This window comes from Perca fluviatilis, chromosome 12, assembly GCF_010015445.1.
Source record: "Perca fluviatilis chromosome 12, GENO_Pfluv_1.0, whole genome shotgun sequence".
NCBI lineage: Eukaryota > Metazoa > Chordata > Actinopteri > Perciformes > Percidae > Perca > Perca fluviatilis.
In genome coordinates, this window is record NC_053123.1 from 21,733,696 (window position 1) to 21,755,823 (window position 22,128).

General features: G+C 38.6%; 2 protein-coding genes across 11 annotated transcripts in view; both read left to right on the forward strand.

The window, feature by feature from the left end:
- The window catches only part of mcf2lb (mcf.2 cell line derived transforming sequence-like b), a 50,015-nt gene extending 41,475 nt beyond the window's left edge, over window positions 1-8,540 (forward strand). For 4 of the 10 annotated variants that reach the window (XM_039817461.1, XM_039817458.1, XM_039817462.1 and 1 more), the window contains 21 exons: window positions 485-546; window positions 648-733; window positions 919-985; window positions 1,071-1,186; window positions 1,288-1,357; window positions 1,456-1,548; window positions 1,632-1,724; window positions 1,813-1,938; window positions 2,463-2,684; window positions 2,791-2,883; window positions 3,386-3,464; window positions 3,652-3,709; window positions 3,858-3,964; window positions 4,235-4,327; window positions 4,898-4,960; window positions 5,500-5,565; window positions 5,730-5,807; window positions 6,239-6,348; window positions 6,557-6,666; window positions 6,859-6,962; window positions 7,448-8,540. In XM_039817461.1, coding sequence (XP_039673395.1) covers window positions 485-546; window positions 648-733; window positions 919-985; window positions 1,071-1,186; window positions 1,288-1,357; window positions 1,456-1,548; window positions 1,632-1,724; window positions 1,813-1,938; window positions 2,463-2,684; window positions 2,791-2,883; window positions 3,386-3,464; window positions 3,652-3,709; window positions 3,858-3,964; window positions 4,235-4,327; window positions 4,898-4,960; window positions 5,500-5,565; window positions 5,730-5,807; window positions 6,239-6,348; window positions 6,557-6,666; window positions 6,859-6,962; window positions 7,448-7,527 — 1,976 coding nt within the window. In that variant the 3' untranslated portion in view covers window positions 7,528-8,540. The remainder of the gene's footprint in view (window positions 1-484; window positions 547-647; window positions 734-918; window positions 986-1,070; window positions 1,187-1,287; window positions 1,358-1,455; window positions 1,549-1,631; window positions 1,725-1,812; window positions 1,939-2,462; window positions 2,685-2,790; window positions 2,884-3,385; window positions 3,465-3,651; window positions 3,710-3,857; window positions 3,965-4,234; window positions 4,328-4,897; window positions 4,961-5,499; window positions 5,566-5,729; window positions 5,808-6,238; window positions 6,349-6,556; window positions 6,667-6,858; window positions 6,963-7,447) is intronic. The other 6 variants (XM_039817464.1, XM_039817459.1, XM_039817460.1 and 3 more) reach the window with 5 other exon arrangements.
- A 1,512-nt stretch (window positions 8,541-10,052) lies between these two features.
- phf11 (PHD finger protein 11) lies at window positions 10,053-21,831 on the forward strand. The gene is made up of 18 exons (XM_039817470.1): window positions 10,053-10,314; window positions 12,089-12,193; window positions 12,289-12,422; window positions 13,551-13,585; window positions 13,673-13,758; window positions 14,193-14,263; window positions 14,388-14,431; window positions 14,523-14,605; window positions 14,709-14,731; window positions 16,261-16,331; window positions 16,430-16,518; window positions 16,644-16,651; window positions 18,334-18,368; window positions 18,470-18,534; window positions 18,836-18,962; window positions 20,157-20,291; window positions 20,390-20,461; window positions 20,753-21,831. Exons 1-18 carry the CDS (start codon window positions 10,204-10,206, stop codon window positions 20,827-20,829), a joined length of 1,371 nt encoding a protein of 456 aa, XP_039673404.1. The 5' UTR covers window positions 10,053-10,203; the 3' UTR covers window positions 20,830-21,831.
- The last annotated feature ends 297 nt before the right edge of the window (window positions 21,832-22,128 follow it).

A 22,128-nucleotide genomic window follows, 5' to 3' on the forward strand; every position in this document is an offset into this window, starting at 1 on the left:
TTAATATTTATTGTAATATAAAACATTGTATATGTCAGACCATTAAAACTCCAAAACCATGTAATTTTAATAAACATATCTGGTACAAGATCTATTACATCCCAGTAATTTCTAATAAAACAAAAAACGTTTCAATCATCATTTCTTAATTCATGTATATCTTTTTCCTCACTTATATGTTCTAATTCTAGTTTATACATAGACTACCAAGCATGTGACGCCTCAAATATTACTTCTACTGGCTGCTGTAATATGTTTTATTTGTTCTTTGTTTTGTGCAAAGTGGAGAATCTTGTGTGTGCACATTGGACTGAAAACTGTGGAATGAATTACTCTTGTATTGGTGTCATGTAATTCTGTGTGGGATAGGCCACTTAGTGGCATGACTTGTAAATAAAAATATCAATCAATCAATCTACAATAATATGTCAGTAGATGGATGCAACATTTATTTATTTATTCTTTTCCTCGTACCCTTCCACAGCACACAGAGCACAGCAGGACAAAAGGTGCTCAGATACAGACTCTGGGAACAACTGTGAGAAAGTGAGTGTAGAGCATTGTCGTGACTCTGTTTGTGTCTGCACGCTGTCTGTCTCTAAAGTTTGTATTGTCTGTCCCTTATCATGGTGGGTTTTTCTTCCCAGGGAAACGGCCAACTGCAGAACGGAGACAGTAACAGCAGACATGCCTCTCTGTCGGAGGAGGAGGAGAACCTGGCGGTGCTCAGGAGGTGAGGGATCAGCCGTCGCTCTTTCATCTGTAATCAAATTACACAGCAGATGGACTGTGTGAAAACGGTTATCTCATTATCTACAGAGCTGTGCATCTATCTCTTCTGAATCAAATCCTTCATTTGATCTCTCTTTTGTTTTGCCCTTCTCTCCGTCTCACTCTTTATTCTGTCCTTGTCTGCAGGCACGTTATGAACGAGCTGCTGGAAACTGAGAGAGCCTACGTGGAGGAGCTGCTCTGTGTATTACAGGTGTTTATTCACTCCACTAAATGTGTATTCTTCTCTGTCTTTTATTTGTGTCTAGAGTTTCATGTTTTGTTTTTGTGTGTTGCAGGGATATGCTTCAGAGATGGACAATGCAGCAATGGCTCACCTCATCCCCGCTCCTTTGCAGAACAAAAAGGAGGTTCTGTTCGGCAACATGTCAGAAATCTACCACTTCCACGAGAGGTGAAGGAGCGCCATCTGCCTGTCATTGATGATACTGACCTGTTGTTAGTCCCCCAAAGCTCTATCGCTTTCATCAATATCGTGATTTTCGTTGTTTCCAGGACATTTCTGAGGGAGTTGGAGCAGTACACTGACTGCCCAGAGTTGGTTGGAAGGTGTTTTCTAGAGAGGGTGAGTGAATGATGAGATTTTCAGCACAGAGATGTGAATCCAACTTTTCTGATGAAACAGTTTCTTGAATAAAAATTGTTTTCACTGCCGTCCTCTAGATGACAGACCTGCAGATTTATGAGAAGTACTGTCACAACAAGCCTCGCTCTGAAAGCCTTTGGAGGCAGTGCTCAGACTGCGCCTTCTTCCAGGTGACCACAGTCAGAAACTATTAAATTGTTAAATAAATATTTACTGTGTTTTATTTGACACAATTATTTTGTATTCCCATCAGGAGTGTCAGAAGAAGCTGGAGCATAAACTGGGCTTAGATTCCTACCTGCTGAAGCCTGTTCAGAGGATTACCAAATATCAGCTGCTACTAAAAGTATGATACTATCTCTTGTCTTTTGAGTAGAATTTCCGGTCTTCAGTCATTGCTCTGAGCTGCATGTTTATTGTGTTTCTGAACATAGGAAATGCTGAAGTACAGCAAGAGCTGTGAGGGGGCCAATGACCTGCAGGAGGCGCTGACCGCCATCTTGGGCATCCTGAAGGCTGTCAATGACTCCATGCACCTCATTGCCATTACAGGATATGAGGTGAGACGTTTAACAGGACGCAGGCGTTTATGAATCACAGAACAGAAGCTTTTTATAGGTCACTGACGTAAAATAGACAAGAGACATGCTGATCATTTGTGGTGAGGTTTAAGTGTAATGTCCTGGGCTAGCAGCACCTAGCACATTGGATTTCTTACATGTTTGTCTCAGTCATATACAGGAGAAAGGATAAACACAAAGTATGAACAGGTCAAACATTGATTGAAAAAGAATTCAAATAAAATTTTTAAATACGAAAAAACAAATGATAAACAATATATACTGTGCCTTTGGTGTTTAGGTGAAATTAAATGAGCACATCTACCGGCTCACTGCAGGTCAGAATGCAGAAACTCCAGATGAACACTGGCACATAACACATCACAGAGACTAGGCAGAAAAGAGATGCTTTGATGGGACAGAGATTGAGTTGTTTTTAATATCAAATCATGGACTATAGAGCAAAAGCAGCATGCGGCCGACCGGCTCCATCTTACAGCATCTTTAACTCTTTCTTTTCTCAGGGTAATATGAGTGAGCTGGGTAAGCTGCTGATGCAGGGCTCATTCAGCGTGTGGACGGAGCACAAGAAAGGTCATGCCAAAGTTAAGGACCTGGCCCGTTTCAAGCCCATGCAGAGACACCTCTTCCTCCACGAGAAGGCCCTGCTCTTCTGCAAGAGGAGGGAGGAGAACGGAGAGGGCTACGAGAAAGCTCCCTCATACAGCTTCAAACAATCTCTGAATGTGAGCACCTCCACAGTTGCAATGTTGAGAATTTTGCAGTGTTTGTCTCTAACACTGCCATCTACTATTTATAAAATACATTTCTATCTTGCTATCTTGTTAACAGATGAGTGCTGTCGGCATTACTGAGAATGCAAAGGGAGACAACAAGAAGTTTGAAATCTGGTGCAACTCCAGGGATGAGGTTTATATTGTTCAGGTACAATAACACATACAAGTCTGTTGATATTCTACATTTTTTTTTGTAAATGAACCAATGAAATTGATCCAACTAAGCACTGTGTTTGTATTCAAAGCCTGATTGCTCTGTGCCATAGAGCTCAGTCAATCCTTCATCTATATCCTATAAATTCTCACTTGCACTTAGAAATATAAAGCTGAACAAATGCAAAAAATTGCAGTTGTTTTAGTCATGTTTGCTCAAAAACTGTACATTTTGAGTGCCTAGCTGTTTTAGGAAATTGAGCTTTTTGAAAAAAATTAATTTTGAGAGATGCAATAACACATTTTGTTTGTAGTTTTTAGTCTTTTATGGAATTTGTTGACAATTACAAAAATACAATATAACGACAGGCTTACTCGTGAAGTACAATGTACTGAACAATAGGTATGCATATGCATATGGTTTACCTCCATGTAACAGTGGTAAGCATAATACAGTTTACACTGAGCTTTTTAATATTTGTTTAACCCTGTTTCAGGCGCAAACTGCTGAAGTAAAAACCACTTGGGTAAATGAGATCAGAAAGGTTCTGACAACCCAGCTGGAAGCGTGCAGAGGTACAGAGAGAGGATGTTCTTTCAAATCTATTACTAAATCTCATGTTAATATTGATATCCATGTTTAACCAGACAATTGAAACACTAGTATTCTCATCAGTAATGATTATGAAAGACATTTATTTTCAAAAATGTTTCATCATGGGTGTTTTTGAGGTGGTTGTTCTCCCTCTCTGTGTTTCAAAAGCCAGCCAGCAGAGGGCACCAGATCAGGTTTCCCAGTCCCCTCCTGGGCCCAGCCTCAGGTAAGTCTGTTACAGTCCCCACCTCATTTTGTTCTCTTTCACAATTTAAACAGTTTGATTTGTGACAGCCTTTTAAAATTAATCTGCACGTGATCAGGAAAAATCTGTCTGTTGAAGCATCTTATTCTCCGCTTTTGTCCACCCACAGTCCATTAAAGTCCGGTAAGGAGAGCTTAAAGAGGGGAGAGGAGAAGAAAGCTGAGCCCTGCAATCCTGATGCCAACTCCTCTTCGTCGCCAAAGCCAACAGGAAAAGGTGAGTAGGGAGACTAAAAGACTTCCCGTCAGACAGATGAAACCCTTTACTTATTTATATTTTTTAATAAATCTGTCTCAAGCATTTGTAGTGCATGTATTGTACAAACTACAGTACACTTATTGTATTTTGTGATTAACCCGTCTTTTCCACTGAATCATATAACTTCTTCCCCCATAATTCCTTTTCTTCCTCTATACTTGATTAACTTACCCTTCCTTCCTTCTTCCTTCCTTCTTTTTGTCTGTCCCGCCTTATTGTCTGGATCAGATGAGGCTGTGACAAGCCCTACCTCAGACAGAGCTGCTGTGGCTAAAAAGCGCTTTACTTTACAGGGCTTCAGTAACCTCAAAGCTCAGAAAGGTAACTGCAGGATATTCATTCAATTTCATATCCAACATATCACATCATCTCCTGCATTTGTGAAATTAATTTCCAGTTAGTCGAAATCAAAGAATTTTGTTGAGTGATTTAAAGAATAGACATTTTGGAAAATCACTTATTTTCTGTCTTGCCTGGAGTTAGATGAGAAGTTCGATACCACTGTCATGTCTCTATGGTGACGACAAGTTACTGAAAAGTCAGTTACTTATCTAGGCCAAGAAATAGTCTGGCTCATACTTCCCCGTTGTCGTTTTTGCACTTTCGGATTTTGTACAGATTAAACAAACCAGATATGACGTGTTATCTGGTTAGAGTTTGCTGTGCTGGTATGCAGATTTTTGACAGAGCCTGTTTCCAGTCTTCATGCTAAGCTAAGCTAACAGCTGCTAGTGGTAGCTTAATTTTTACTGTACAGACATAAGAGTGGTATCTATCTTCTCATCTAACTTAAGACAAGTAGGTTAACCTAAGTCTCAACATGATCAAAGATGTAATATACTTCAAAGACATTTCATCAGTAGGTCAAATACCGCATGCTTCCCTTCACAGAGCCCTCAACCACTGATGATAAAAGTTTTACATTACCATCCATGATGATCTTCCTGTCATCAGGTATCACACAGCTCTAGACCCTAGTTTCATTCAATCCAGCACAATGCCTCTTTCTCAGCTTTGACTTGTCATAGTGGGAAAAGCAAAGGTGTTACTAAAAACATTAAGCCATTACAGTGTGACAGTAAGACAGCGTGCGAAATACCAGGACACTGAAACTGAAGCAACGAAATGGAATTCAGCCACCATTCATTTTATTAGTTGCCCCTGGGCTTTCCCGGCTTTGACATGTCAAAATATCTTCTCCGAAGAAGGCCTATGTTGCTGAACTTTGAGGTGCATTTTGCAGGTGCTCTCCTTCTTAGAATTAGTTTTCTACCTCTGTGTTTTTCATCTTTCCTCAACCTGTCTGATCCAGCTGCCAGTTCACCGTACGTCTGTGTCATTGTAGTCAGAGCTGAACATTTGCAGTTCACCATATAACGAAAGCACTTTTCTCATCAAAAATTGTCTTTTGAATATCAATATTTTGGTCTTGATTTCTTTCTTGCCTCAACAACCATCCTTGTCCCTCCTTTTTCTTTTTTTTTTGACGGCAGGATCTCCCACGAGCCCCGATCACAAGACGAAACGCCAGAGTGACCCCACGCCATTCGGCTTCAAAGGTAGCTAGTCTGTTCAACAATAGCTGCGTACTCTCCGTGTCTGATTGCTTGTTCATCCATGATGCCTGAGCACAGCCTAAGTCTCTAACAATGATACATTTCATTGGCTGTAGCTGCTGCAGGGTGAGTGATTAGCTGTGTGTCTATTGCTTCCTGTCCCTCAGATGCAGGTCATCCCCCTCTCCACCTGAGCAGGGCCAGGTGGTTCAGCACCCCTAGTCTCTTACAGACAAAGTGGAGAGGTACACTGTGTTGGGCCCACTGTTTCACTGCGATAAACCTAAAGTTTATAGCCTTTCTCAGTTTTTGCTTTGCTGTCACACATTGCCACACTGCTTTCAGGCTTAGTTAAAAAATCATAGAAATAAACACTGATATGGAAGAATTTCTGCCTGACACTTTTTCTGTTAGGTCAGAGATTTTAAAATATGAAGGTGCATGCCTGTCTCCCAAGTCTCTCACTTTTTCATTCTTTGTAGATATCTCACTGTAGGTCACACATGTTTGATAGCAGCTGAAGATGAATGTAGCTGTAAACTAAACACCTGTGTGTGTGTGTGTGTGTGTGTGTGTGTGTGTGTGTGTGTGTGTGTGTGTGTGTGTGTGTGTGTGTGTGTTTGTGTGTGTGTGTGTGTGTGTGTGTGTGTGTGTGTGCGCGTCCGTCCGTCCTCAGGCTGGAACAAGGCCTCCCTGTCGCTGGATGCCTCAGAGGAGCATGACGGCTATTCCAGTGCTGAGGATCCTCTTAACTCTGACCCAGAGGACAACAACGGCAAGAAGCTGGTGAGTCATTGTGTCTTACAGACAGGTGTCAACCTGCCTGCAGTTGTATTCATCACATTGTGGGGACATAATCTGATTGGTTTGTCCTTTCATAGCAAAGAACTATCATACATGTTAATGTAACTCTCGATTAATTTGACTTAACTTGACTTAATTTTCTAATTTTAGTATGTATCCTTTTCTGTTTCCTTATCTGGACTTTGAACAGTGTGCCGGAAAATATACAGTGATGGCTGACTATGAGAAGGGGGCTCAAGAGCTCTCAGTGAAGAGCGGAGACATGGTGCAGCTGGTCAAGGAGGGGGATGACGGACAGTGGTGAGAATTTTGCCTTCCTGCTGCCTACGAGAAATAAAAAAATAGATTACAGTAGAACTGCTAAAACAGTACTGTGTGTGTGTGTGTGTGTGTGTGTGTGTGTGTGCGCGTGCGTGTGTGCATGTGTGTGCGTTTGTGTGTGTGTGTGTGTGTGTGTGTGTGCATGTGTGTGTGTGCGTGTGTGTGATCCAGGTTTGTACGTAACCTGAGCAGCTCTAAGGAGGGCTGGATCGCAGCTGCTAATCTTATCACGCTCATTGGAAAGTCCAAGTCGTGCCAGTCCCTCACCAGCTCAGGTATTTAAACAAACAATCCCAAATAAAGTGTGTGACAAATGAACACACATGTTATACCTCTCTGTGATACCTCTGTGTGTGTGTGTGTGTGTGTGTGTGTGTGTATATATATATCATATAATTATGCATATATTCATTACTACGTTCTTTGTTACATTCAGTCTTATTCATTGCAATACTGTCTAAACAAAATTGTTTATTATATAATTATACTACTTCATATTATATTTTTTATATTTAAGCCTATCTTAACTTGCACTATTTTACTTTTTTCTTTTGTCTTAGATTCAGATTTTGATTTTATTGTGTGTTTTGTTAGTTATTTAATGAGCATTGTTAGCGGTGGCTGTGGCCTAAGATTTTCATCGCCTGTTATTGTTGTGCACATGACGAATAAAGAACCTTGAACCTTTAGCATATAGTTGTTAAGCAAGAATACTACACCTGACATGAATCCTCAACTGATGTGTGTGTGTTTCTACCAGAATGCAGTGGCTCTGGAAACCTCAGCACATCGTCCAGCTGCAGTGAGACCTACACAAGCTTCTCTGACATCAAACCCTGAACTCCTCATCACTTCCGCCATCACCAAACTGCCCACGCGAATGCTAGCATCATGTGGCTATCCGTGCTGTATTGCCAACATCGGTACTTTTAAAGAATTTTGTCCGGTTTCCAGGGAAAGCTGTATTTTTTCAATTTCTTTTTTTAATCGTGCACATGCACCAATTATCTGTTATGTGCACATGTGATAGACTTTATTGTGGTACAATTGTGCAGTGAAGATACAGAATACTGGATAGATAAATACATCACAGACACAGTATAGTAAAGTGATCTTCCTCTAGTCATACACTTGTCTGTATATATTTTTTTTAATGAAGAACAGAGGATCCCTGTGTTTATAATATAATAGATGTATGAATAGGCCAGCGGGACTGATCTCAGTTAATGCATCTTTTTGTGTTCACATTAAAAGTGGAGAAAGATTGGGGATTATATGTGGATGACCGTTGTCTTTGTGTTCACCCAGGTAGGAGTTTGTCACTGTAAATAAAACACAGGGAGAGAGATACATGCGTACAGCTTGTTTAGCTTGAATGAATGTTTTCTGAGAGTCTAATCACCCCCTGTCCTCTGCTTTTCCCTTTACATGTGTTAATTTATTTGTAAGAAACGAAAAAGCCCACATACACATATATTTAGTCTTCTTTTCTTACTGGGTTTTTACTCTCTTCCTGTCTTTGTCATTTGTCTCTCTGTTGTCTTTTGAAACCTGTTCTGCCACCAGACTTTGTGTATAAGCTTTTGGTCTAATGGCCTCATGGTCTAACTCTGTGAGTTTTCATGTACGCTACGGTTAAAAATGTTTCTCCTTGTAAATAATCAGAGATGACTGTATAGCGCTAACTTATTATGCGTGGAGGGATCATGTTCTGAATGTAGATATTGTTTATTAATATCCGTCTGTCATGAAATGTTTATTTGAGATGCTATATTGTACATTAAGTATGGTGACGTCACTACTTTGTGACCTGTCTAATTTTTTTTTTACATAAATGACTTGTTGATAATTCAGTCACTGTCTCTTCTTTGGTCTCGTTTATAGATGAAGGCTTGATACCTGATTGCACTGTGAGGTACACTTATGAGCACTGTACATAAGTACAGATTTTAGATACTTGTATTTTATTTGAGTCTTTTCTTTTTCATCCCACTTCATGCTTCTACTCCACTACATTTCAGAGGAAAATAGTGTACCTTTTACTAATTAAAAAAGAAAATTAGGATTTTTCAAATAAAACATCTGAAGAGCTTAATAAATAAGTTTTGTTATAAATTAAACTAACCGTACAGTAACAGTATAGAGTAGATAAAGTAGAGCTGAAACGATTATTTGATTAATCAATTACTGGATTGACAGAAAATTATTTGGCAACTATTTTGGTCTTTGTTTAAGTCATTTTTAATGCAAATATGCCAAACATTTTTTCAGCTGTTCAAATGTAAGGATTTGCTGCATTTCTTTTCAATTATTTTAATGCATTTTTAATAATATTGCGGTTTGTACTGTTGGGTGGAAGAAAAAAAACGCAATGAAGATGTCATGTTTGGCTCTGGGTGATTGTGATGGGCGTTTCTCACTATTTTTGAATTTTTACAAATCAATCAAAAATAATCAGATTAATCAATAATTAAAAGTCATTAGTTGCAATCCTGTACAAAATAGAACATGACTTCCACCTCAACCAACTACAATTCTGCTTTTATATTAATGCATGAGTATAATAATAATCTAATTCTATAATAATTTATAGTATTATATAAGTCACAGGGGCCGTTTTTCTCCATTAAGTACTTAGGCCTGCTTTTTAATAAGAAAATGTTCCTGTTTATACTTAGATACTTTTACTTAAATAGCATATTTAATGCCGGACTTTTACAACGTAGTATTTTTAAAGCGTGATTTACTTTCACTCAAGTAAAGGATCTGAATACTTACACCACTGATCTTGTTTCATTATCGCCCTTTATACCGTAATACCGATCCATTTTTCTATAGCTAAAGTCACTTTCGTGGGTGTAGATAGCACACACAAAGAGGCCTTAGATAGCTTGAGGGAAGATTACTTGGGACCAGAAATGAAAGTGAAACTGTTCAACTGGGTTGCCAAGTGTGTCAAAACCCACCATTTATGCTTAAATCCGAAATTTCAATATATTGCAGTGGGGGGAAAAAACCTACTGCAATCTTTTGTTATTTTCATTTTCCGACATGGACATATTAATCATAGTAACTGTGAATTATGAGTTTTGGAGCTCTAGTGACCAGAAAATGTGTATGTAAAGCCATACACAGCAACAGAACAAGTATAGCCTATGTAAAACATTTTAAAATTAAAAAGATAATAATATTGATGTTGGATTAAAAAAAGGATTTGAATCATCTGCTTTCATATAACATAATACAGTTGTGTAAAATTCCCCAAAATAGCTTCGTTCTCAAGAGAATAAATTAACCTGTGTGATTTTGGGAGGTCCGCGGGGGATATTTCGCAGTATACAATCTGGCAACCGCGAACCAATACAAAGGGCGGTGAAATAAACGCAAAGAAGGAAGTTGTTTACGATCATACTGTATATACTGTCTGTGACTGTAACAGCTCTGAGTGAAGGTGGACTGCAATTAAACACTTTATTTTAGACAAAAAGGAGTTCATCTTTCCGTTAACAGGAAGAAATGAGCGACGGTGACAAAGTTTGCTGTGTGCTTTGTCAACGGTCTGAAGAGACGGAGATAACCGGACCGTTATCGACTAATGATGAAGTCACGGCTCATCAGAACTGTTTGGTAAATATTAGCGAGTATCTCTTTTGATTTTTTGTATTGACTTAACATTATGAAATGACGTAAGGTTAGCTAGTGAGCTAAAATGAGCAAGCACCGGGTTGAAGACCCTTCTCGCGCAAAAAGGAGACACAGGCAGAAAGTGAACGACATCGTTGTTGATCTAAAAGGTGGAGATGGAGACAGATAAGAGAACAGAAGCTGCCTGCAATAGAAACTTCATACACAGTGTGGAGCTCCTTCGTCCAACCGGGTTGATACAGGATTTGGTAATGATGACTAAGATGAAGGGCATCTTTTGCATTCATAAGAATCTGAGATTTTTTAGCAAATAAGTTACAAGACAGACAGTACAGTCGTACTCACACAGGTCTTAGAGATTTGAGTCAAGTCATCCACTTCAATATTGGAGTTCATACCATATGTAATGTGCCTTTTTGTAAGGATGTTGTGATTTGTTATGTACAATTGTACTAAATTAGGGTTAATGCTCGACTCCTGCAGCCAATCAGAATTGAGTATTTATCCAGACCATGGTATAACACAAGTTCCTACTTTTACTCTACTAGCCTATATTTCCAAGGGAAATATTCTGATTTTTACTCCACTACATTTGACAGCTGTAGTGACTTTGCAGATTAAGATTGTACAAACAAAACCTATGATAAGTTTAAGAAATATGCATGTTATAGACTAAACTAAACAATTAAACTGCTCAGATTAGATAATCTTACACTGAAAGGGGCCATTAGCTGCATATTTAAGGTGCTGTAGGTAGGATTGTGAAGATCCAGGATTTAGCCAAAAAATTTGAACATCAACAACTTCTCAGTCCCTCCCCCTTTTCTTCTAAAGCTCAAAACGGTCTCCTAAGCCCCTCCCCCCACAAGGGATTATGAATGCATGTGCATGAGCAGTGATTGACACGCAGTTAGACACAAGTTTATTTTGGGACACCCCCAAAATAAACTTGTCAGTGCTCTGTGAGGGACAAGCAATTTAATGGTGACCAGAGCTCCACAATTAAGATAGTAGATTAATCAATAAATCAGTTGTCAGAAAATTAATTAAACTATTCTGATAATTGAATAACATTTGTAAGGAATTGCTTAAGCAAAAATACCCAGGTCTGAGGTTTTTGCTTCTCAAATGTATATATTTTTCAGGTTTTCTTAGTCTACTATAATAGTAAACTGAATATGTTTGGGTTTTGGACTGCTGGTCGTCCCCCTGGGAACTTGTGATGTGCATTTTTATAGACCAGACAATTAATAATGTATAAATTACATACTACATATTTTTGCCATTCCTGTACTGCAGTTTCTTGTTACATATCAGCTGACATATAATACAGGTATATCAAATATCAGCCAATAATGTATACCAGCACAATCGGCACTGCTCTTTAATCGGTCAATATTACTACAGCTTGAGATTTCATGTCTTAATGACATTTCACAGCTTTGTTGACTTGGACTAGGTCAAAGCTCATGTTTACAAATGTCTGTGTCATATTGAATTCAAATGGTATTGCCCTTTATTTATGCTTTTACTGTACATATATCCAATAAAACCTTTGTTTACAACTGATGTTCATTCCTGCTCCTACAGTGAAACACACAGGTTTTTCTTTGAATTACAGTGTTATTGTCCCAACTCCTCACTCATGTTGTTTCTATTTGTGTGTGTGTGTGTGTGTGTGTGTGTGTGTGTGTGTGTGTGTGTGTGTGTGTGTGTGTGTGTGTGTGTGTGTGTGTGTGTGTGTGTGTTTTTCCAGTTATTTTCCTCAGGTCTTTATTGCCGGAATTCCCCACAGTTTGACGATCTTTTTGGATTCTTTGTGGAGGATGTGCTGAGTGAGGTGAAACGAGGAAGCAAACTGGTAAATATTATTGATATTGATCATATTTTACATATGCATAGGCCTAATACAATAATTATGTGCTGGAAGCTATTTTACTCATTTGTTTGCATTAGATATGTAGCTTATGTAAGCTAAAGGGTGCCACTGCTGGGTGTGAAGTCCGACGCTGCAAGAAGTCCTACCACTACCCGTGTGCTGTTCAAGATCATGCAGAGATTGTTGAGGATGCAGACCGGGGGGAATATGGGTTAGTCCAACATAACTCTATACCTGTCTAGAAAATTGTCTTGTATTCTAAATAGGGCTGCACGATTATGGCCAAAATGATAATCACGATTATTTTGATCAATATTGAGATCACGATTAATTATCACGATTATTTGTTGATTTTACCCAAAACAAATTTTATTATATAATTATAACTGCTTTTACACCCATATTGTGCTACATTCCTACTAATACATCCATATTTTGCTACATTCCTCCTTTATTGAAGGATACTGTGAAGGAGTATGCCATTTCAGCTGTTGTGCGACCGCTTACCACGTATTGTTTGCCGTAAAGATACAGGCAACGCAATTTTCTGTTTACGTTAACGGCGCATGTGGTGCCTGGTATCTACCAGACGAAATAGCTACGCGGTTTCTTGTGGCTCATTACACTGCCACTTACATGTCTGCGTTGCGCTCTGATGCTCCGAAACCCACGTTAGAGGCAACATAAACATCGCTGAATGTCACGCTAGTAAACACTAATAACACGTTACACTGCAGGTAACGTTAGCCTACCGTTAGCCACAGTAGCTGACTGCTAAACAGTGTAGTGTGTCTGTATTTCACTGTAGGATTCCAACAGCGGGACGTCCAACAGTCTGCTGCTAAAGCTATGAGCTAAAAGACACAAACTAGCACCGGTCACTGCTGTTGTCTGAAAAACAACACAGCCGGGACAAAACGTTGCGTTTACTGGTAAACTGGTAAACATTGTGACCGGCTTATGATGACCGACTGCTACCTGTTGTGGAATTTTCCTCACGTTACTCTTTCCTCTGTGACTGTCTACATCTAGAAACTAAGCTGCGCGGTGCAGGCAGGGAACAGCTCTGATTGGCTCATGGAGACATGTGATCAGACAGTGGTTTATGGAGCGCTAGATTGGCTTTGCAAAAACTGTTCTATGAAGGGAATGACGCATTTTAAATATCGCTCGATCACGCAAATTTGATCGTGGGAAGCCAAAATCGTGATCGTGATTAAAATTCGATTAATTGTGCAGCCCTAATTCTAAATCATCCTGTACTGCAGTATAGCGAAATTATAAAAAAACAAACATATATTTTGGTTTGATTGTAAAACTATGTGTTTTCATGCTACAGGCTGTACTGCCCCAATCACAGTCCACAAACACAAGGTAGGTGGGAATTGTCACCCTTCTTCTTGTTAACAACTTTTTTCAGTTTAAGATATTATTTGTTGAATTTTTCTTTATCATTTCTAGAAAACAATGGCTCCATAAACGGAAGTCCCTCTTCCTCCACAAAGTCCAGAACTTCCAAAACTCCCAGTGAAGCCGGATCATCTAAGGTTTGATTGATGGAACTATCTACTACATAGATTTATGACAAATCTCTTGAAATGTCAAATCTTTCAAAAACTAAGGCTCAGTAATTCCCTAAAACAGTTGGGCTCTGTAGTTCTCAGCAAACTTCACTCAAGCAGAAGGACATAGTGCATATGTTGGGGTCTATTTTCAGGGGCGGATTAATACACGTTTTGTGCCCTAGTGAGTCTTTACGGCAGCAGAATCGTGTATATGGGACTCAAAATAAACCTCAGTGGCTGGCTGTTTTAATGATGCAGCGATGTTATGATTTTAGTATTTATCAATATAGAACCATTTTTCTTTACACTTCTGTATTTATTTCTAGAAGTAAATGGTATCTAAAACAAAGACGGAAATGTTTTATCTGGCCACAAACTTTGTTCAGCAGGTAACAAAGTAGCATTTTCAATTTCAGAAATATTGCCTTGCCTGTAAGAAGGTAGAAGGAAATATCAGCTTGGAAAGTTCATATTCTAGCATTGTTATGTAAGTATGTTCACATTTTCCAAACATCTTTCTTTGTAAGCCTATAACTAAACATTTATACGTTTCAAATCTGCCCTTAACATCAAAATTTGATCATGTAACAACCAGGCATGTGTGTTTTTAGGTTATATTGTGACAAACATGCATCTCATAGGAGGACCACCAGCGGTGAGTCCAGCTCATAGTGCACGTTTGTCATGTGTTTTAAGTTGTTGTTTTCTTAGTATCACAGTAAATAAAATGTTTTTCTTCTTGACAGGTGGTTCTACAGCTGCCGGACAATCATCCGTGTACAGCAGTGACTCCAACTCATCCAGCAGTGCGGCGCGTTCATCTTCCAAGGTACACACATTATTCATAGTCACTTTAAATAAAGCTTTTTAATTCTATGTCATTTCAGAATGAGTCAATAATTTTAATCATTCTGCTTTTGCTTTTGAAACAGAGACCATTGAATTCCACTAAGAAGTAAGTGTTTGATAATTTGCACGCTGGATTTTGCTACGTTTTCAAACGTTTGTGTTCAGCAATTGTTATTTGTATTACAAATGTATTATATTGATCTTCTGGCACTTTATACCTTCTGCTCTCAATTTTAAAACAGTTCTTGCACACCATAAAGTTTTAGTGGCAGGTGCGTAGGATCAAAAACTCTTTTTTAGATTTAGATTTTTTGGGCTTTTCCGCCTTTGCTGGACAGGACAGCTAGGTGAGAAAGGGGAGAGAGAGGGGGAAGACATGCAGGAGGCATAAACCTCTATGTAAATGTGCACCTGCTTTACCAACTGAGCCAACCCGGCCATAGGATCAAAAACTCTTGACTTAGAAAGGAAACAAAGAATCCTGCACACTGTCTTGTACTCACTTTCAGTCCTCAGACCTTTATCAGGCAAAGTACATGTAGACAAACAGCACCAAACAGAAAAATCCACTAATCAGAGGACGCCAACGCTGCACACAAATTCAGGTCAACATTAGATAAGAATTGTTTTATTTATATATTTTACAAATGAGTCCCATATTACCATGTGTAGCCTGTAGTCGTCAAAAGACACTAAAGGCAATCTAAAATTAAAATAAGCATAATAATCAGAATCATATCAACAAGGAAAAAATACAAGACATTTTTTTTTATAAATAAGTGCATTCAGAAAGTATTCAGACTCCTTCACTTTTTCACAAGTATTGAGAGCCTTTGCTGTAACATTTGAAATTTAGCTCAGGTGCGTCCCATTTTTCTTGATCATCTTCGAGATGTTTCTACACCTTGATTGGAGTCCACCTATTGTGAATTCAGCTGATTGGACATGGTTTGGAAAGGCACACGCCTGTCAGTATAAGGTCTCAGAGCTGACAATGCATATCAGAACAAAAAAACATTGTCTGAATGCACTGTACTGTATATAAACAAGAGAAAGAACAGATGTATTGTAATAAGCCCTCTAATGGCGCTTACCCACTGCTAGTAACAGCTCTACTCGGCTCGGCCGTGGTTCCCCTGTCCTCCTTTTTCCACTGCAGAAACGCCACAGGAAACTGCAGTGACCTAACACGACACACACACACACCGAACACCGAAGGTGTGTTGTTTTTGATTCTCAGCATGTGGCTGTTGCCACAGCTGCCAAGACTATTACCAGCAGGCTGTGAGGCGAGTGAGAGCCTATAGCCTTTATATGTATGGTGCTGTTTGTCTATATGAACTTTGCCTGATGAAGGTCTGAGAAATGAAGTGAGTACAAGTGAAGGACAGTGTGCAGACTTCTTGGTTGTCTTTCCAAGAAACCTCATACCTTGACCTTTTTTTTTTAGTGGTGGACAATTTAAATCAAATTTGCAATATTTTTGATTTGCCAGTCATTGACAATTTTTTTTCTTTTCAATTACCTCCGTCCTTTTGTTTCATGTAGCCCCATCCCTTTTTGCTTTCCATAAACTGTTTATAGAGTGTAACAGTTACAATTGTTATAATGGCTGTCCCATCTCCTCTGTCACAGAACGGAAGAGACCCCATCTAAACGTAAATCTAAAGGCTTTAAAAGGATCGTATCGGATGATTCCAATTCAGGTTAACCCACTTAAAATACATGAGAGAATGTAACCTATTTAACAGTCTTCTTTGAAACGGTTAACATACAGATTTGTTAAATTTTCCATCTTCTACAGGTGATAATGTACTTGATCCAGAAATGGAAATGTTTGCCCCTTTAGAGATGGATTTAGACGAAAGTGCCAACTCTGTTCCAGAGCCCCAGGTAAATCTAATCTCTGATTATTCCTCAGTAACATCATCATTAGAGGCTGAGGATGTTCAATAAACTGAAATACATTTTTCTTCTCTCTTTCGTTTATTTTTCCCCTTTTCTCGACTGTGCGTCAGTTGATCAGGTGAGATCAAACCTCTTAATTTTTAGGATATTTACAATGTGCAGCATACATTGCGTGACCTTGCTGAAGCTGCTACTATAGTTTTTTGTGCGACCCATTTCTGTGGTAGGTTTTGAAGTTTGAGGTGGTGTAGTGTTGTATTGCATTATATTGAAAGCTTTTTTACTGTACATGAAAGAACATAAATATCACAAACGCCTCACTATTAGTAATGAAACAATTAGTAAAATAATCAATTTGGTGTTTTTTTTAAATTCAAATTATATTGTCAATCGTATATATCTTTGGGATTACATTAAATTCAATCTAACATAACATCACCACAAACTACAGCCTCTAGCATGACCAGTTTATCACCTCAACAGAGTCCACAACTATGCAAAACTGATGCAAACCAACTTCCTCTAACTCAACTACAATAAATATGAATTGATCATCGTCGGCCCGAAATCCCTCACAAAGAACACCCATAACTTCATATAACATAATCTTCAACAGCAACCTCAATTTTAAGATATATCGACTCAATATCGTTATCACAATATCACGTTGCGCAATATTATATCTAGGGGTGCTAGATATATCGACTCAATATCGTCATCGCAATATATCGAAAGTGTCACAATAAGTATGCAATATTTTGTTTATTTTGTGGAGCGCTGCGTCCCGTCCGTTGGCTGTGTGGCTTAGTTGTGTTTGATTTAGAGCCCGCTTGAAACGCTAAAATGATCATGTTTCATTGGCCAGTTACCGAGCCACTTGCACGTTAGTACACGTCAGCGCACGGGTCCACTATGTGACAAACCCTATGGAGCGTACCATGTGTGTGCATATTTCGACAGAGTGACAGTGTAAGTGAAGAAATTAATAGACAACAAAATGGAACAAATCAGAGAAGCGAAAGAAAAGTTGTGTCCTGTTCTCTTTATATATTTTATACTGCACAACCAGTAAAACATGTCCTGTTCTGTAGACATGGTCCTTATTTATTTATTCATGTTGTACCAGTCCAATACGACCATCAGTTGAAATAAACCTTGTGTGTGTTATGAATCTATTTTGATGCGTTTTCTCGTAACTTTTGTGATTTTACACGTGTTTAAAAATATCGAAATTAATATCGATATCGCAATATCACATTTTGTCAATATCGTGCAACCCTACTCACTTTTGAAAACAACATCAACCAAATAACCAGAACTGCCTTCTTTCACCACAAAAACATTGCCCGTCTCCGCCCATCACTCACATTCTCTGCCGCCGAAACTTTGATTCACGCCTTCATCGCTTCCAGAATCGACTACTGCAACAGCATCCTCTATGGTTCACCTGCTAAAGCCTTAAATAAACTCCAGTACATGCCAAACTCTGCTGCCCGTCTCCTCACACACACCCGTTCCCGTGATCACATCACTCCCGTCCTTCGGAACTCCCATCCTTGGTTTTATTGCTTATCTGTTTTTAATGTGCTGGTTTTACTGTAAAGTGTCTTTAAGTACCATGTAAAGCGCTATATAAATAAAATGTATTGTTGTTTTTGTTATTATTTAAAACTAAATAATAGTTTTCATTACAGGGATGTTTTATTGGATTGCATTCAGATGTTCAGTTTCTTTAGTTGTGTGGTCAGTCAGTGTAAAAATAACAGTAAAGCATAATAGTTTAATGTCCTCCACTCACAGAAAAGACACTGAGAGTCCCACTGGGTCCGCCTCAGGTAGGCTGCCACCGCAGAGTCAATGTATATGTAATATGTGACTAAGACATAATAAACAAATGGTTTGCAAACTCCTTGCAAACTCCTGCTGTCTCCTATAGGAAGTCACCTGGAGGAAGAGAACAAAGATGACCATAAAGAAGAAGATGAAACATTCATACATTCAGTGAGTCGTTACATATATATTGTCTTTTCTTCAAAGTGTGTCTCTCTGTTTTTTACATAACAGCTATAAATTACTATTACTTTAATCTCTATTGAACATTTCTTCGAATTTCTCATTTAGTCCTGGAGTAGATTTGGTCTTCACAATGTTAACTCATGGTTTATCAAAGCTAATTTGAGTTAATCTCCCTCTTTGGGATATTTTAATCTTAGAATCTATATACTTTTTATGTGATTGATAAATGGTATATAACTGCGACCTGCAGAACAGTATTAACTGTAATGTGTTTGCTTCCCCTCAGGATGTTGAATCAGAGAGTCTGCTACTTCCTTTGTCTCGGCCGTGTTTAGTGACAGCCTCAACTCAGACTGCATCGACCTTACTTCCCGCTGTTTTGTTGAAGACAGAGGCACAGAAGGAAGATGAAGGTGAAGTTTAATGGATAAGATTAACTTTTTCAGTGTGTTAGGAAATTGGAAAAGTACATTCAAAGTCGAGAGAGAGAGAGAGAGAGAGAGAGACTCTTTATCCCCAAGGGGAAAGTCAATGTCCCAGTATCTTAAAGACATCACACACAACATACACATACATCATAAACAGGATGATCAAATAACAAATAAAAAAATCCACATGAATGTACTAAGGGATGTATAAGCATGAAACGCTTGCAGTGATAGGGCAGGTATGGTGCTCTATGGTAAGGTGCTCTACAAGAGTGTGTGTCATGGTGGTAGTGCAAATAAGCCCAATAGTGCAAGGAATATAGACATAGTAATATAAAAACGATATAGCAGTGCAAGGATAAAGTTTTAAAAAAGACAGCATTAAATATGGGCATTATAAGGGAATAAAGTAGACAGTAGGATAGACACAAATCAGCAGTCTATATTAGAGGTTTGAAGTAATAGGGTTACAGCCATTGTTCAGTATTAAGTTAGACCTCAGTCCAGGCTGGGGGAAGGAAGGAGGGAAGGAGGGAGGGGTTGTGCATATGGGTTAAAATAGCCAGTAAACAGTGTAAGCAGTAAACAGTGGGTCAGTGGACAGTCAGTACATACCGTAACTATTGTTATAGGAGGTAGTGGAAGTGTTGGAGAGGATGGATAGGCAGACAGACTATGCAGAGAAGTCTCTCTCTCTCCTCTCCCTTTTGTGACTTGTCTGTCAGTTGTGCACGGCAGTGTGCGTAGTCTTGAGCTGATCAAGGTGCTGAGGAGTGGATGACAGTCGTTGTCAAATGTTGAGCAGATTGTTCGGGGTCCTTTCATCTGATATTGAAGTGATGCACTCCAGTTCAGCCCATATAAGGAGGATCAAGACTTTAGTGATTGTGGTTATACAGTGCATTTATAAGGTAGAAAAATCATTAGGTTTCTTAATTTTTAGCAACAGTATTATCAATTTAACAATTGAACAGCGTCAGCTACAGAGCACCTCTTCAGCTTCTTGCTCAGGGTCTGTCCCGAAGCAGAGCTCTGCTAGACCCCATCCCTCTCCTGACCACTCCAAACCTCGCAGTGTTACCCGCTCACCTCCATGCACCAGCTCAGCCATTTCTCCAGCTCCACCTGGACCAATCTGTGTATCCCTCCTGTCCTCCCCTTCCCTTACCTCCTACCCAGAGCCGAGCACCTACTCCACCAGCTTCTGGAAAAACTGCAACATGGCAGGATGCACACAGGCCATCTTTACTGGTTTCATTAATGAGATGAACGATATCTCCAGCAGAATCCAGGCAGACCAGGCCAGCCAGGAGGGTGAGGGAGGATACAAGTTACTGTGTACAGCATCTCTGTGTCGCCATTATTTATGTTTCAAACACTCTTATATAAAGCGCTTTCTGTTCTTTCCACAGATTGTGATATTGCACTAAGAGTGATTTTGGCTTCTAGGAAACTGGCGGAGCTCGTGGCCAAGCAGAAAGATGGTATACTATGTATACTATGACACTTTTAATGACTTTTGTTATGGCATACTATACAATAACCTTTTATGAAATACTATAATGTTTTGTCATACTTTACTATGACATACTATGGCATTTTTATGACTTATGATTTACTATACTAACACATTTTATAGCTTTTTTTTTAACTATTTGACATATTATATACTATGACTTTTTCAATGACATACTATACTATGACTTTTATGACATACTACAGTATACTAAGTATGACTTTTTTGACATGCTATATTGTGATACATTTTTTTAAAGAGTTAGAAAGGAAACAAAAGGAACTGCAAAAGGCGGCAGCAGCTATGGAGGAGGCCGCCTCGGCACTGAGGAGATGAGTCCATCAGCAGCTCCCGTAACAACATGGATGTCAGTGTTTACTGTTTTACGGTTATTCTTATTTGTCAGTGATTCCCACTGTTGGTTGTATTTCAAATTAATAACATTGGAATCATCATGACATAGTATAGTATGACATTTTATACAACCAGTATTTGTATGTATAGTTGGATGTGGATGTGGAAACCCAAAACTGTAACAGTATTTGGCATTGATAATTCAAAAAGCACTGAGAGTTAAAATGTTTAATTCTTACAACATGATCTAAGATTTCAGCCTGTGATAATGATATTTTTAGAATTAAGTTGTAAATGGTGTTCCATTTAGAAAATATGTCACACAGGAATGTCAAATTACATGACATTACATTTTCACTCAACAAAAAGGGGTTTAAATTTAAAAACCTGTACTGAACATGAACAATTGGAAAGAATAGTCTTGAAAATGTTCCTCATCCAACACTAGCTGAGTTGAGCTTGGATGTTTTTTACCATTAGCTCTTTTTTTCCCAGGTAGGCTACTTTAAGATATTGTCCTGCAGTTGAAATACCAAAACCGTATTGGATTTAAGTCTTGATTTAACAAGTTTACTATAAATAGTTCAAATTAGTAATCAAAGTACAGAAGAGCTGAAATGATGCAGCAGGTTACAGTTGAGTATTTGCAAGGAATTGTCTACAGCCTGATCGTACAGTGGAGTCCAAAGTCTGTTTTGTCCACATCGTTATCAAAGAGGAATTCATGTTTAGTCTTCTACATTTTTATCCGTTAGATTAAAATTGATCTTTTACATGAAACAGGTTGGTGTATATTACTTTGCCTTGAACCTTTTTATAAAATGTTTGCTCAAGTCACATATATTTCTGTCAAATAACTCATGCCCCTAATACACTGTGAATCGATCCAATATTTGAACTATTCTTACCAGTTATTGACTAAATGTAGCCCTTTGTGCATTTTTGTTTTCATTTAACCAGGTTATTAAAATCTTTTTCAAGGAACACCTGGCCAATATAGCACACCATTACAAGGTTACAAACATAAAATACAGAATGTCACCAAACAGACAATGGACAACAGATACATAATACAAAATCCATTTTAGGAATAGCAATTGCCTCTTCAGTTAGTTTTTTTTGTTTTATTTATTTATTTATTTATTTATTTAAAATCAGAGTGTGTAACTCCCCCAGGGAGACCAAATCATTATGCTGTAATGTGTTGTGAAGGTTATTTCATGACCAGGGTGTAGACATTTCAAAATCATCACCAGTAATGCTTTAAAAAGTTTTAGTTGA

Bases quoted from the DNA above. Each gene is read 5' to 3' on its own strand.
- phf11 (XM_039817470.1), top strand. From the start codon at position 10,204: ATGAGCGACGGTGACAAAGTTTGCTGTGTGCTTTGTCAACGGTCTGAA. The intron at 12,423-13,550 runs GTTAGTCCAACA...TTCATGCTACAG, and splicing joins GCAGACCGGGGGGAATATGG to GCTGTACTGCCCCAATCACA. The intron at 14,264-14,387 runs GTAAGTATGTTC...GTGTGTTTTTAG, and splicing joins TCATATTCTAGCATTGTTAT to GTTATATTGTGACAAACATG.